This window comes from Hirundo rustica, chromosome 9 (assembly GCF_015227805.2).
Source record: "Hirundo rustica isolate bHirRus1 chromosome 9, bHirRus1.pri.v3, whole genome shotgun sequence".
In the NCBI taxonomy this organism is placed as follows: domain Eukaryota; kingdom Metazoa; phylum Chordata; class Aves; order Passeriformes; family Hirundinidae; genus Hirundo; species Hirundo rustica.
In genome coordinates this window covers 16,622,484-16,638,426 of record NC_053458.1, presented here as the reverse complement: position 1 = coordinate 16,638,426, position 15,943 = coordinate 16,622,484, and the positions used below count along the sequence as shown (strand labels likewise).

At 35.8% G+C, this 15,943-nt stretch overlaps 1 protein-coding gene across 1 annotated transcript in view; it reads right to left on the bottom strand.

Annotated features, from left to right (window-relative positions):
* Positions 1 to 587: 587 nt before the first annotated feature.
* BTBD8 (BTB domain containing 8) overlaps positions 588 to 15,943 on the bottom strand; it is a 41,231-nt gene continuing 25,875 nt past the window's right edge. Inside the window, exons 13-18 of the mRNA XM_040072768.2 lie at positions 15,818 to 15,879; positions 14,138 to 14,768; positions 13,754 to 13,844; positions 13,049 to 13,188; positions 9,668 to 11,998; positions 588 to 8,325 (exon numbers count right to left, since the gene is read on the bottom strand). Coding sequence (XP_039928702.1) covers positions 7,856 to 8,325; positions 9,668 to 11,998; positions 13,049 to 13,188; positions 13,754 to 13,844; positions 14,138 to 14,768; positions 15,818 to 15,879 — 3,725 coding nt within the window. The 3' untranslated portion in view covers positions 588 to 7,855. The remainder of the gene's footprint in view (positions 8,326 to 9,667; positions 11,999 to 13,048; positions 13,189 to 13,753; positions 13,845 to 14,137; positions 14,769 to 15,817; positions 15,880 to 15,943) is intronic.

Below are 15,943 nucleotides of genomic sequence, written 5' to 3'. Positions count from 1 at the left end.
AGGAGAGAGAAGGAACAGGGCTGAGTCTGGCAGCATATCAGACATTTCCTGGAAGCAGAGTACAGAAGCCTACTTAGGCAAGAATAGAAAGATCTTGGGACTAGAACTCCCTATGATGAAGATAATGGCATAAGCATTTGAATGAATAACTAATTTATGACATAGCAAAATCTATCATCAAACTAGCGTCTCTCTATGCTCTCCTGTCCTATATCCCGTATGTTCTACATCAGCACCATTGTTTGATTTTGTGGGACTGTTACATAGGTATCTTCCTCTCTGTGTATTTTTATATGAAAACTGATTGCCAATCTTCACACGCACATTACCCGTCCTATTCTCTGATGACACAATCAAAGAAAAATCAGTATTTTCCTCAAAAGGAGAAAAAGGAGTGAATGTTCACTAAACAGATGGAAAAGAAAAGTAACTCTTTTTTTTTTGCCGTTTATAGGGTACAAATAAAAATTGATGTCAGCAATCCACAAGTTGAATTAAGTACAGTGACTCAGCATTTAACTTACACATAAGATTTATTATTTTCTGTCATACAGAAATCAACTAAGAACCTTCAGTATGTAGCACGGGAAGAAAGGTTGTGGGACTGTGCAACCATACAGATATTCTGGAAACAGAGCACCATGTTGACAAGAAATCATTTCAAAATAGGATTACTTAGGCCCGAGCTCCTTATCTAAGGTTGGAAAGCAAGCAGGTGGGAAACATGCAAGCATTCAGTTTGAGAGCTTAACACCCTCCCCTCCACAGGATTGAGTCATCAAAATATTCTAGGACCATAAAACCATGGACTACAGGTAGTGACTCAAACGTTTCTCCATATGCATCCCATTATCCATATAGTGGATTAATCTTGGTTACTAGAACGTGATAATCCAGAAAATAGAGATTGAAGGATTTTTTTCTGTACAGATACAGGAGGAGATTTTGTTACAGGTAGGAAGTTTGACTTTAAGGTGGGTCTCTTGTTCATGGCTATTACCCCATTCTGTGAAAGTCACAAAAAGTTTTGATACTACCTACTGAATCTGGCATGTACACAGGGTTGTCCTATCTGTATTGATTTTAAGCACACTGATATAACTCTACTGACAGGATGTCATGCCACATCCAAAAGAGGGTTATTAAAAAAAAAAGTGAAGAACGAAAATTATTTCATTAGCATAACTGTAAGAAAATTGGAAAAATTCCTACATAAGGATTGCATAGGTGAGGATATTGTAGGTTAAAGTAAGTTGGTGAGATCAGTCTCAAAAGTGTTTTATACATTTAAAGTATGTGGGCCTAAATTTTTACTCCAGTAACTAGTCTTTCTGTCCAGACACTTAAATAAAGTGATCTTTATAAATGTGCATCTGATACCACTCACACTAACTTCAGTTAGAGCTGAGAAAGAGTAGTCACTGTCACTTGAGTGCATAAATGCAAAGTATGATGGGCTACCTGGATAACTGGGCTATAACAAATTTGTGCATGTGAACCTCTGTTAAGGTTCACCAGAATACACACTCTAGTCCAGTCATCATCTGGAAGTATACAAACCCTATTTTCAACATCAGTGTCCTTGTTAAATGTATCTAGTTACTGAGTAATAGCCAGACCCTCCATATATTGAGGTTTGAGTTATTGAAGATATGTAATCATATTTTACTGTACAATAAAGAACTCTTGTTGCATGTAATGCAAAAAGTCATATTCTTAGGACTTCGATTTCTCTGTCTGGACAGTCTTCTGAACAATCATTTAAGGAGAACAGGGAAGCAATTTAATGGAATTCCATTATTATTTCATACTTTAACTGCATCCAGATTTCATCAGGATTAGAACCTCATTAAGCTGAGTACCGTATAAAAACACAAGTATGCACAGTGCCTGCCCCCAGTGTCAGCTCCATTACCCTCTCTGAAAAGAGAATGTTAAGCTGAAAGCTGATCTGCAGATGTGGCTGTGGATTCACTTCTGTGTTTGCAGAACTGTGGCTTAATGGAGTGTGCAGTGCAGATTGCAAAGAGAAGTATGAAATGAAAGTCAAATGCAAGAAATAAACAGGTGTGTGCATGCCTGCTCTGTATAACTTCTGGTTTTAGTTACCAAATGTAAAAAACCAAAGAAATTGCCAAACTCAGTATTTTTCCCCAGTTGATATCCAGCTTTTAGATAAATCACTTTTCTCTGTTACAGGTTTAGTTTCCTTAAACACACAGTAGTTGTCAATAGGAAGAAGCTAGGTTTTAAATTAGCTAAGGAAGACATTTGAGCTGTAATTTTTCCCAAGTTGAACATTAAACTTTGGAAAGTTCAACTTTTTGGATATTAAAAAAAAAAAAAAAAAATCACATAGAGCTTTTGTTGAAGAGAGAAAAATGAAAATCTGTATGGATTTTCTGCAAGAGATGAAAGCTTCTAATTATATTTGATTTCAGATCTAAAAGCCCATTTCCAGAGAATAATCTGTTGTAATAAAGCTGCAATACTTCTCATTTTATCTTTCGTCCTCTGTTCCTGTGTAGTCCTGGCAAGAACGTCATCCATCAATGTACAAATGTTAAATCACCCCAGTCATGAAATATTAACAGAATGCATACAATTATGACTCCTAAATTGAACTCTTTCTAGCTGTAATTTGTCATACCTACAATTGTACAATATTATTAGTAGAGTAAAACTAGAAAACTACAAAATAGATATATTGGAAAAATAGCATTTCTAGTACATGCATTAATATAGATGAGCCCTGAACCTGATTCAGCTGAGGTCAGCAAGAGGTTTTTTTGACATTAGTGAAAGCAAAATAATGAATTCCTAAATGTCTTTGTTCTGAGCAACAGATGAACAACATAAGAGCAGTTCTTATCTCCTTCATGCAAAGGTTTAGGTTTTCTGGAGCAAGTAGAATGAGCCTGCTACTTACTATTTTCTAGATGGCAATAATATATATTGAAATATTGAAATATATATAAAATAGTCTCCTACAACATGTAGAACAGGTATGTGATTTTTTTAAAAAACATATTCCTTGAAACAAACTGATAGACAATTCTAGGGGAACACATCCTAGGGACAATCTTTGTGAGAAACATGGGAAGTTCTCTTGCCCTAGTTCATCTAAAATAATAACAAAATCTGCCATCTCAAAAATCGAGTATAATTTTGAAATAATTTAAAACTTTAAAAAGTATGGAATAAGATTATTAAACACAAACAGTTCGGTCACATATCATCCAAACTTAAAAGCATTGCAAGCTAGCCATATTTCTTGTACAGAAATATTAATATTTTCCAATGACACCCCAAGTAGTTTTATTATAATGAGAATAGTTTAATCTCAAATATCTGTTTCTCATGAGCATTGTGTTTCTGCCTGCCGACTTTATTATCATTTCATATGCTATGGACATTGATGTGGCCCTAAGAACCTGATCTAACTTTGGAGTTGCCCCTGCTTTTAGTAGGAGATTGGACTACAGACCTTCAGAGGTCAGTTCAAGCCTGCATTTCCCTGTATTGCTATGATTTTTCTGAATTTTTTCTGTAATTCTTTGATTCTGGAAGCTTTTCTAAGGGAAAAACTTAAGAATTTATGAAGTGTCCTTTCCATTACCCCTATGTCACAAAAGCAGATGTCTGGGGTTTTATGCACTTATCTGATCACTTGTAGCAGTCCAGACTGCCTGCTGATCTCATTTCATGCTTACTTATCTCTTCTGATCTTCACTGTATGTCTCAGCCTCTGCACTTCTTTTGCTACACTATATAAACATGGTAAAATCTCATGCATTGAAAAAGCAACCCAAACTATATTATTAACTGATCTGCTTTTCTAACTGTTGTTTCTCTCTTAGTGGTTAGGCTGTGTCCTTCCTGCAGTTCTGTCAGGCTCTACCAAACTGCTGTCTCTTGCCTTTGACTCTGTGGGACAATCTCTCATTTTGACCATAGCCCCTAGGAACACTTTCCTAATCAACCCCAAAACTGATATTTTATACTCATCTGCCTTGTGGACTGTGTTCAGTGAAGCCACTGGTGCAGTTTTCCTTAAATCCTCTCATCCTCATTTGACTTCTATCTCCATCTTTTTATTTCCTTTGCTTCCCTAATTTTCTTTTTTAATAGATTATTTGGAAGAACTTCCCCCGTCCTCACTTTCCTATATGGTTCCAAGCATTTGGCCTTCCATTTTCTGTCTGCAGTAGGTCTGTTGGTACCTTACTCCACAAATACAATTTTAGCTATTACCTATATGTAAAAACCCTGCAGAGCTGCTTCTCCAGTTCAGACTAGACTCTTAACTTTCCAAGTGTGTGTGTGTGTGGGGAGTAATTATGCCTATAGATATCACTTTTGGAGTCTATTTTCAATTTAATACATTCCTACATGTAAAACTTGTTTATTTTTCACTTTCTTAACATGTCATTCAAGGTAGGCCAAATCAGGGTCAGTATCTGAGACTGATTTCCAAGTCCTCTCCTTTAAATTTCACTGATACTTTACTAAATGTGGTGTTACTGTCTGTAGGATACAGACAACTTTGCCCATTCACAGAACAATCTCAGGTAAGCTGTCACTTTGACCTGTTAACTGCAACCTGGTCTTCTCAGGCTTTGACAAAGCAATTTCACTGCTCTTATTCCAAATACTACTGCAAAGGTAGTATTCTGACTATGCCATCTTTTTAGTTTCCTCACTGATGCCTTTTCACTGTTTCCTCAGATTTATCTACCTTGTCTTTGCTTTAGAGGTCTTTCAGGAGCTCATCATCACTATTCACTTGGAGCCCATGGCACCAGCTCTGATTGTTTCTCTATGAAGTTTTCAAACAAACATTTATCCGTTCTCTCATCTTTTGGAGAGGAGGTGAATACAGTGATAAAATCACTGCCAGGAGGTATGAGAAGGACTCCAAAGAACTCAAGTGACTGATACAATTAAACAAATGGCTACCTACAACTGGCTTAAAGCTTGAATATTCTCCTGAATGAGGTCAAACCATTTAGGCAGCACACCAGGCTAGTCAGAAATATACATTCTTCCAGCTCCCTCATTAACCAGCCTTCAAAATCTCACCCTAAAGTTTCCCCTTCTTATAATGCATACAGAAGAAAAAAATGACTGAACTGAGGATGTGCTGAAACCATTGCTAATCAGCTAGACAAATATTGACACTCTCATTTTACTTTTCCATTCATGTGCATTTTTTCTTTTTCCTTTTGTCTTATCTCAGATTCTAACCACTCTGTGGAAAGTCTTTGTTTTTACTCTTTGTTTGTACAATGTCTAGCCAGTGGGATGCTGGTCTGATTAAGCCTCACAGGCACTCCAGTAACGTGAATTAAAAACAATACCACTTTCTATTCCTGCTACTTCTACAGACACTATTAGGCTGTGGGAAGCTGAATTCTATGGCTGCCTATGTACCATCTGAACAATACCATAACTTAATCTGTGGTCTGCTGCAAAACTGTTAAAGGAATTGCAACATCATTGGGGACTTGAACAGAGAAGCTAATTTAATTTTGATACAACTGAAAAAGTAAATGCAAAGACAAAAACTACAATTAAAAAACCCTATATGTGATTGTATTTCATACAATAAATCTGAAATTTTGTGTCAATTTTCAGTGTCACTTTATCAATTCAGTAAGAAGTTAAAAATATGGGCAAAGCAAAAAATGGACAGAAGGATCCCTGCTTTCACTTTTTGTCACTTGTCCTTTCCACCACTTCATCTTTTTTAACATATGAAAGCCCACTATCATCAGGATTTTAAAGTTGATTAAATTTTTTGGTAAACAACTTTTACCTTAGTGCTTTACACAGATATTGAAAAACACTATTCCTTAGCCTTCTGTAGGAGCCTCTCTTGAGCTTCATCTTTTACTATGGCCAGTACTATAGTTCTTTATTAGTACTATAGTTCTTTATTTTATCAAAAAGATTATCACCTATTGACGTACCTTGTTAACGCTGAAGGTGAAAAATAGGTTTTCTTGATGTTTTGCACTTCTAAAGGTTGTTCTAACTCCCTCAATATGAAGACTGGGTTAAATACAGATTATTACACTGAAAATATTTTGAATTACAATATCTCAGACTATTTATGCTGCTGCTAAAAGCTATTAAAGAACAAGATAAAATTCTTCCTCCATTCATTTTGAGAATAAATTATTACTTTTACTTTTGTACCAGAAATTCAACAAAGTGCCTTGCTAGATAAATTATTTTGCCTCACAGACCTTTATTCTGTCAAATCCAACATCGTAACTTCTTTAATCATACACTAGGGCAAGTTTATGTTCCCACAGAACTGAGTTTCTGACTATGAACAAAAAGAAATGAAGTTTGTCAGGAAAGTTAAGGTGCACTGCTGGAATTGTGCAAAAGCTTGCAAAACTGACCATGTTATCAGTGGTTACAGTCAGCTTAAGTTGTGTACTTAGATAGTTTCAACCCAAATAGAATGTTAGTAGCCTTTTACTCCTATGTGGCACCCATTTCTGAAGGCACTTCTGTTAATGACTAAGAGGAGGTAGAAAACTTCCTTTTTAGATTTTAAGCTGTGTGAAAGACAAGCTCTACTTGTAGAGCAGGTATCTTAAGAGGGTCCAACCTTTGCAGGGAAAAAAACCCTGTATGTTTCAGGAGTTCTGACTTGGTAAGAATTACAAAAGGTTTCTCACTCCTTCCTCCCCTGTCAATCAGAAAAGACAATAATCAGTCCTAGCCACACCCAAAGAGAGAAAAGCAGCAAAAATATCTGTATATCCTATTTCACTATGAGTCAAAAGAAAGGTTATGGTGACATTTAATCTCAATTTATAAAAGCTACACTAGAGATAATAAGATGCAAGAATCCTATTACCACTCTCAAAAATGTGGCATCTATGAAAACACACAAAACCAAATTCCTGAGAATCTTGCTATTCCTCAGCATGAGAACGTGCAAGTATAATTAATTAATGTCTGAAGGTAATTCTAAGTTAACATCAAACTTCAGATGTAACACTGACCACAACTTCAGATTCAGATGTACTTTTGAAGACATCAGACATGCTGTTTTTTAGAGCAGGAGCCACATTCTACCAACTCCTTTGAATTCATGCACCATGCCATTTAAAATATTTACTTAAATATGTGCATTTTCATGAAAGAAACAATGGTCTTCATACAGCACAGACCCCCTGAAGTCTTATATTTGAAGAAAAGACAATTAAAAATTTATTGGAAACTTCTAAACAAAACAAACCAAAATACAAAAATCAAATCTGGAAGAAACAGATGAAAGCTGCTCATTTTAATAAGGCCCAAGGCAGATTCAGATTGAAACATTTTCTTTGAATGTAAGCATGTTTTTCTGTCAGTTAAAGCAGTGTTGGCACACATCACCTTTTGACACAACCATTCTGATTCTTTATTGTTGTAAAATGAAGTAAGTCACCATACTGGGGGGGGGGAAGGAGAGGAATAGCTCTACTAATAGTGCATTCATCTTTAAATTTTTGATCAATGAGAACATTAAATGTCAAAAAAGAAGATAAAAGAGAGGGTGGAAACCCAGACTTTTCTTTCATGTCATCTAGTTTTTCTAACAATTCTAGAAAATACATGCTCAAAGTTCATTTTTAGAAAAGACATACATTTAAGTCTTGAAAAATTATTGTACTTGTGTTTAAAACTAGATGATAAGTTAACATATTTACCTCATTTTATCAGAAAGATTGCCTCAGTATCAAGAATTGATCGTTCTTGACTGATGCAGTATTTCATTACGGTATGGAAACAACTCATCAAAAATAGATTTGGGGAATGGGTTGGAGTTCAGTTGCAAACAGCTGACACCTTAATGATGGGTTTCCAGTTCAAGAATTGTCCATTCCCCTTGAGGGGATGAACAGTCTTCAGATGAAAAGCTTGCCACTGTAATGCTTGCTGAGGAATCGTCAAGTGGAGACATGAGTTCAGTCCACCTGCTGAGTGTGTCAACTTGTGAGGTACCCTGAGGATTCGATCCATCTCGTGCCAGAAACAGTGTCTGATTTATAAGACATTGTGCTAAGTTAAGGTCTTCAGGAACAGAGTTTTTGAAATCTATATTTGCGTCCTGCTCAGATAACAATTGCCTGAGTAGAGTCCAGTCCTGTTCTGCAAACTGTTGATCTTCAAAATCCATCTCTAGAACTGCTGTTTCTGAATCCATCCTCTGCTCAATTGCTTCTCCAACATCCATCTCATATATTGGAGAAAGGGTTTTTGAAGGCCGATGTTCATATATGCAGGTTTGTGCCATTGTGTCATAATCATCTATGTCTCCTGAAATAATTCACAATACTGTACAATGTAAAAATTGTAGATGATCCTCCCCTCAGGGCTGTGTAGAGCAAAATTTAATTCATTCAGGAAGGACAATCCAATCAGGTTAAAAAAGGGGGGATGGAGGGTTATACAAAATTGACAAAATTTGAGGCATTTATTTCCTATATAAAAAACAAAGTATGATTTATAAATTAAGTTAAAGCAGCAATCACCACTGGTAATTAACAATAACCTCCATAATTAAGTTTCTGATACAGAAAATGACAATGTAAATATACACTTAATGCACATGAAATTTCTCATTTACTACATAAATTAAATTTAGACCAGGAGGTGCATAGAGGGAATTAATAGAGAATGATTACTGAATGGTGACTTAAGCTATGTCAGCTTAGAAGAGAATTAAAACCAAAATTGTTTATCCACAGGCTTATTTCTACACTGCACATGCAAGGGCAGCTGCAGGCAAGGGCAAGCAAACTTAAAAAAAATGGTACAACTTTTAATGTCTTCTTGTTCTGTGGTCTGGCTGAACATAGATCATCATCAGTGTTTCATTACTCTTGAATACACAATAGTTGTAATCAACACACTATTGTATATTTTTGATGGGATAAACAGACTGAATTATTGATATAAAGAAGACAAAAGACAAAACTAGACAAGTATTCATCTAGCTACATAAAACAAGTTAGAACTTTTTTTTATATAAGCATCAGTTCTAAGTATAATCTCTCTTTTAGGAAATAAGCTTTTACTGGTAAAATTTAGAATTTTAGACATCTCATAAGCTCTAAAGCAGAATTCAAACCTACTCCCACTGGTGTATATGGCAAATACTCAGTTATATTCAGTGGGAGAATGATCCAAATTTGTATATAATATATAAATAAATAAATTACAACAATAATGCATATAGCTGTTTAGGTAAACAGTTCAGTGCGCTTTCGTTAAGATTATTACTTTAGTTATTGCACATCCCATTCAGACATACTATATGTTGTCAAGCAGACAAAACAAATACTAAGGTTCCATCAAAAGCTGATGCTGTCAATGTTAGATTGGATCAAAAATAACTGAAGTACAGACAACTGCATCCAATCTTTCTTTTAGCATTACATAAAATCTCTTTTCTTGTAGTCAAGTTTCTCATTGAACAGCAGGGTAATGACGGATATTTCAAACAGACAAGCATTCTCTACCCAAGTGAAATACTTAAAAATATTTAAATATATTTCAGCCAAAATTACTTCAGTTCAGGGTTCAATCCCAGACTTGTCAAAGCTTTCCCTATTAATTTGGTTTTGAATGACTGAATGTTTCTATTTCTGTACATTACCTGGAAGTAAATCAGTATTAGCGCATTCGGTAGTTGCTGGTTGACTGTCTCTCACTTGACTTTCCTGAGTCAGCATCTGATTCTTACTGGCTTCTACAGGTTTTGCAGAGCTGCTCTTTTGCACATCAGAATTAGTTTCTCTCTGCTGAAGATCCAGATGACACGGTCTTTCTTGAGATTTTGCATCATTATCTAAGTACTTATTATCTAAGCACTGGTGAAATTCGCTAGCCACCTCATTCTTCATATTTACTTGCTGGTTTTCTCCTGGATGTGGACTACCTACTAAATATACTTTATCTAGGCAATTTTGTTCAGTCATTGAAGCACCTTGATTCTCCTTTCCTGGGATTTCAGTACCGTGGAGATGCAGGAGAGAACTTCCACTTTTATCTGATCTACTGTCTCTATCCTTGTGCTGTTTGCCATCCAGGAATCCATCTTCAGTTTCCAATGAGTATCTTGAATAAAATGTCTTTCCATGGTGCTCTTGAGAAACACTGTCAAATACTTCTGAAGGAGTAAGTGAATCTATTGAGTGCTGACGTGAAGTGTGAGTTTCCACTTTATCATCAGCTCCCAATTCCTCACATTCATCTACTGAAAGTAAAACAGATCGTTTGAAATTTTTAGTTTTAGAAAACTCCTGACTTGCAGTATCATTTTCTGTTGCATCCTCAAAAGCTAAATTATCAATTCCTTGGAACTGTTGAGCAGGAACATTTGATGGAGGAAAGTTTTCTGCAACATTCTCTGCTTCAGATCTGTCATCTTCTGTTTCATCGGCAGAAGAAGAAACTTGGTCTGCTTCCTGAGTAAACTGTGCATTACCAAAAGTAGAACTTTTGCTTTCTCTGGTAGTGGTCCGTGAACTCTCTTGATGGGACCAAATTTCAGGTCTTTTTCTTGGTATTTCATCATCACTTGTTGAATTAACACGGAAGAGATCAGAACCCTCTTTTTTCATTTTCACTTCTATTCTTAGGCTGCTATCATAAATTTTTAATTCCTCAGGTGTACTTGTGTCACTGCTGCTTCTTCCAAGAAAATCATGACATAACATAGTACTGCATTTAGAAATCCCTCTTTCATTGGATCCCTCATCATCCTGAGAGCCTCCAGCATCATAATCCTCTGATCTTGGTTTTATATCATCAGAGGATGTGGTTGCACTGCCGGTATCTGATTCAGGACTCTCTTTTGGATCTACGGCACCAGTACTCCAGTGGTCCACAAAGGGAATTTCTGCATTTTCATGGTTTTCTGGCATTTCCATAGGCTCTATAAGCTCTGTATAATTAGGTGAATATTTTTCTGTTATTTGTTCTGTGGAACATTCTGAAGCATCATCTAAATCTGTTGTAACTGATTTATATTCAGTCAAGGCTAATGTATCACACAGTTCATCAACTGTAAGAAATCCTTCCACATGGATCTGAGGAGATGACGTCTCATCCTCTTTATCGGTAACTTGGGAGAAGCTTGACAAAGCATTTTCACCATAGTTAAGACCTGTTTCAGAGTTTATTTTATCACTCTGTTCATTACAGACTTTTGTTGTTTTTGAATCTTTCACCAGTTCTCCTAAAACAATAGCCTTTTGACTGGTTTCCTTGGAAAAGTCTGAATATCCATCATTGGAAGTCTGTACGTGACAGTGAAATTCAGCTGTATTACCATCTTTCTCTGGATCTTCAGTCTTTCTAGTTCCAGTCTGATCTCCACAGATTTGTCTTGTTTCCGTGTCATTTTGTAGTGAAACATTTTGTTTATAAATAATTTCTTCTGCCTTTTGAGGAGAAGAAGATTTGGGTTGTATTTCGTATTGCACAGTTTCAGAAGAATCCGGTAATTTTTGTTTATTGGACTGACAGGACTCCAGCAATTTATTGTCACTGCCACTTTTGGCAGGTTTTAGAGAATCATTTGCAGAATAGCATTCATTATTGTCATGAAGTTGACCTGCCACAGCATCAGCCGTGTTTTTCTCAAGTTTCTCTCCTGAATCTTTGTGCACATTCTTCTGCACAACAGGAGAATCACTCCTTGAATGCTTTTGGGCAGAGGACTGAGATTTTAATACAGCTGTTTTCTGTTTTGGGTCTTTACTATTTGTAATCTCAGCATTCTTAGATGAAGCCAGAGTCTTAGGTGTTGTTTTTGAAGTGGCTTTTGTTACAGGTGTTTGTGATTGTTTAATGCTCTTCTTCTTAGCTGAAGGATGTTTTTCTGGGAGTGTTGTCTGAACCAGGTGTTGTAACACATTTTTTTCTTCATTATGTTTTGGAGACATTCCTGATTTCAGTGAATTTGGTGATTCCCCCTGAGGTCCTAACAAACAGTAAAAAAAACTATAAAGGTTGTATGTGCCAGTCACAGTGTATTCACGGATTTTTTGTAAATGTTTATGTTAAGAAACAAGTTACTCAACTTTTAACATAACTAAAGGGTTTAAAGCTTGTCAAAGAAATAAGATTTGAAATAACAAAGAGTAGACAAAAATACCATCTTGGCACCTTTAAGGCAGTTCATAGAATATACATACAGGAATCACTTCAGCCTATAACTGAAGTAGTCATGCCTGGAGTAGAAAGCAGCAGCTCTCTAATAAAGCATACAAACACTACACAGCAGCCTAGCACAGGAAGTGATGAGTACTGTATTCAATTTATATTGTAGAGGAAATGAACAGAAGCAGAAAATAATTACATTAGTTATAATGTAATTAGAATACCAGAGTCAATGTCCCTGCTCAGTCAGAAAATACTGCAAGATCTTTAATGACCACAAATTGACAGAACCTGTGTCTTCTATATCACAGTGCATTTAAGATAATATAACTTGAATATTGGAGCTTCATCCTTAACACTTTGTATCCTTCTAAAGCAGCGTTTCCTCTCTGTGTTTTACAGTGTCATTTCCTACCCCTGCTATCAGTAGCTGTTGAAATTGATTATTTGTTTGGGGTCCAGTATTAGTAGCGCTACTGTGAGGGGGAAATAGGAAAACACCAAAGTAGGGAGGCATAAAGCAGTCTGCAGTCCAGAGGCTTAGTGCAAATGCTCAGCCTAGAGAATTTCTGTTGAGCACAGTCATGATTCCAAATGCAGAAGTGCAGAGGATCAGCAAATGGAAGACTCTGCAATGCAGATTAAGCAAGCAGAAGAAAACATCGACTGGCACAGAAGACAGTCTTTTAAGTATTTTGAAGTTGACACATTAATTTGCATTTTACAGTTTAGGATTACCACCAAAAGTGAAATATGGAAAAACCCCAGAATCCTCCGGAAGATTTTTCCAAGCAGCTGTGCTAAAAACCAAATAAACCTCAAAGCTTTGCATAATGGTGGCAGATAATTTAACTGCTGTATGAAACTTTACCTTGGTTCTTGGGAGAATTGGTAGGTGTGTTTTGAGTCTTCTGCTGTGCTGCAGAATTCGTACTCACATTCCCTTTTTTCTTTAGAACAGCTTGTACATTTTGCTCATTACACCCTTTTCCTGTTGTTTTTTTTGTCAGACTGCAAAGAAATCATTACATCCATTACTTCCAGGCTTAGATCTAGCAATGTTTAATTATATTTAAACAAGAAATATATGTGTTCTAATGTGCACACCTATAAACATTGAAAAGGCAACCCAAAAAGTAAACTTTTTGAAAATAAAAATTAAATATGTCTATATTTTTAATTTATATACAAACATGTATATATATTGACCCATTTCATAATTTCTCTTTAGCTGTTTCCTGTCCAGTTTAATCTAAACTATTCCAGAAATGGTAAGTTTACAACACCTTGTGTGGTCATTAACTGTTCCAGTATGCAGAATTCTGAATGACCTATAACAATTTAAAAATTATTAGCATGCACCAGTCCAACAGAAAAGTCAAACCAATTTTATCTTTATAGTAATGTTGCCAATAGCTAACTCAAATTGTTTTGCAAATAACATCCTACAGACAACCACTCTCAGAGTTAAAAAGAACATATAATAGTAACTTTAATAGCTCACCTGAAACCTTTCTGCCCAAACTCATACACACATGCACACATCCATAAAGCAGCATACTGCTTTGTAACATACCTGCTTGTTGTGGCATTAGCCTCAAGTTCAGTCTTTTTTTTTTTGGTGGTGACTCCATTTGATACCTTCACAGATGCCTTTGTTTTCACTACTGTAAGGTAAATTCAAAGTTAATTACAGGGGGAAATGCATTGCATATAACTACTGAAAAAAAAAAAAAAAAAAAAATCAGTTATTGAGAAGAGCATACATGCCAAAGTTGTAAAAGTTTACTGTTTTAGTTGGCTATTAATTGACCATAAAGTCAGTTTATACTCATTTACAGGAGAAGAATGTAACTTTTATCAATTTATAGTAAATTATCTTAGAGCTTCCCTGGCTGGTGTTCAGTGTACAGAATACTAATCAGAAGAGGACTTTAAAGAAAGAATTATAAAAAATTACCAGTCTGTTTTTTCCCTTCCTCTACTGATCTATCCTCTTTGGGTTCCTCTGTCTGTTCACCCACAGTCTGGATATCCATGTTTGAATTTGCTGACTTGCTGGAAGTTGCTGCCACAGTCACCAAGGAGGGAGATTCCTTCCCTGTGGCTTTTTTCAATGGCTTTGTTTTGTTCTGCATGCTTGAGGTTACTGTCAGCACTTTAGGTCTGGCACCTGCAATTTTTCCTTCATGATTCTTTAGTCCTTTGCTGCTTCCTGAATTTTTTTGTCCACTTGCAGATGATGTCTTTTCTATATCTTGCTTGGTAAGCATGCTTTCAGCCTTCAAATTTCCATTATTTTCTATTTTTGTCTTTATGACAGCTCTAGCCTTTGGCAAAACAGCTTTTTCCCCAGGCTTGGAATCCTTAGTAATCTTGGAAACTAATTTTTTGCCATCTTTCCCCTTTACATCCTCATGCTTTGAAGTCTTATTAACAGTGTTTCTATTGGTGGATGCATGTCCAGATGCTCCTAATCCATCAGATTTCATTTTATCCTGATTAGTGGAAGAATCTCCCCAGCAATCTTTCTTGCTGTGTTCTGCCCAGGAAGTATTCCTTATACCAAGAGATGTAGTAGTTTTATTTAGCTAGGGGAAAAAAAAAAAAAAAAAGCATCTGAAAAAAACACCAAACAAAACATTTGTAACACCAAACTATCCATAATATGTAATTTCTGAAACACATCTACTTTTAATGTAGTACAGTAAAACAACAAGACTACTCAATATTGAAATAAATTTTTATATCTATATATATACATATACACATATTTTAGCTCAGTTTGCCAGCTTTCAAGAATATTAAAGTACTGTTCTATGCAGAGGAGACAGAAATACCTGAGTTTCACTTTTACTTTGGACAAATTACTCTGTAATGTTTATTTATTTTTATCATTCGTGTCTGCTTAAGTAAGAAATTTTTTTGAGTCATATGTGCATATTTTCCAAAAAGGAATAAAGACTATGCATTATTACAAACATAAAGCCAAAAATTATTTTACAACACGTGATGTTTTTAACCATTACCAACAGCATATCCACACAGAAATGCCAATATCAATTCTCTCAGATAAGGAGGAACGCAAACATGGAGAATTGAGTGCATTAAAGGGAATTTTTGTGATACCAGTGTCAATGTATGCAAGACTGTCAAATCATGTGAAACCCATATTGTTTTTTTACCAATTAATCATGTAGTTTTGAGTGTGAGCTTCAACAGAAGAGTTGTTGAGGGCACTAATAAATATTTTTCAGAGCAGGGAGCGTAACAGACTCAGTGTTGTGGTGGCTTGTAATAATAGCAGAGATTCATTAGCTCAGTAGCAAACCATTTGCTCTGGGAAACAGATGAGTTTCATTATGTAGCAAGAGAGGAATGTGAGGTTGTGAACACAAATTCCTGCCTTTTATTTGAGCTTATCTGTTTGAAAATGTCGCAGAACGCAGTCTGACTCCTAAGATGTTTCCAGTGATCAGCATTACTGATTCTGCAGAAACAGTTTACAAGAAAATACAGGTTTTTCAAAACCAAGTTCCATTAAGCAATATGGAAAGTCAGTATTAATTTAAAGCAAATAATGAAATAGTTTTGTTTGCAATTACCGGAATATTTTTCATGCTTGGATATAAATGTTTACCTGAGAACTGGTGAATACAGGTTTTTTGCCAAGTCTTCGGTCATCACCCTTGTCAAACGCAGCTGTAAAAGGAACAAGCAGTTTCTTCACTGTTTGGCAGGAAAGAAGGGGGACAGAAATGAAGCC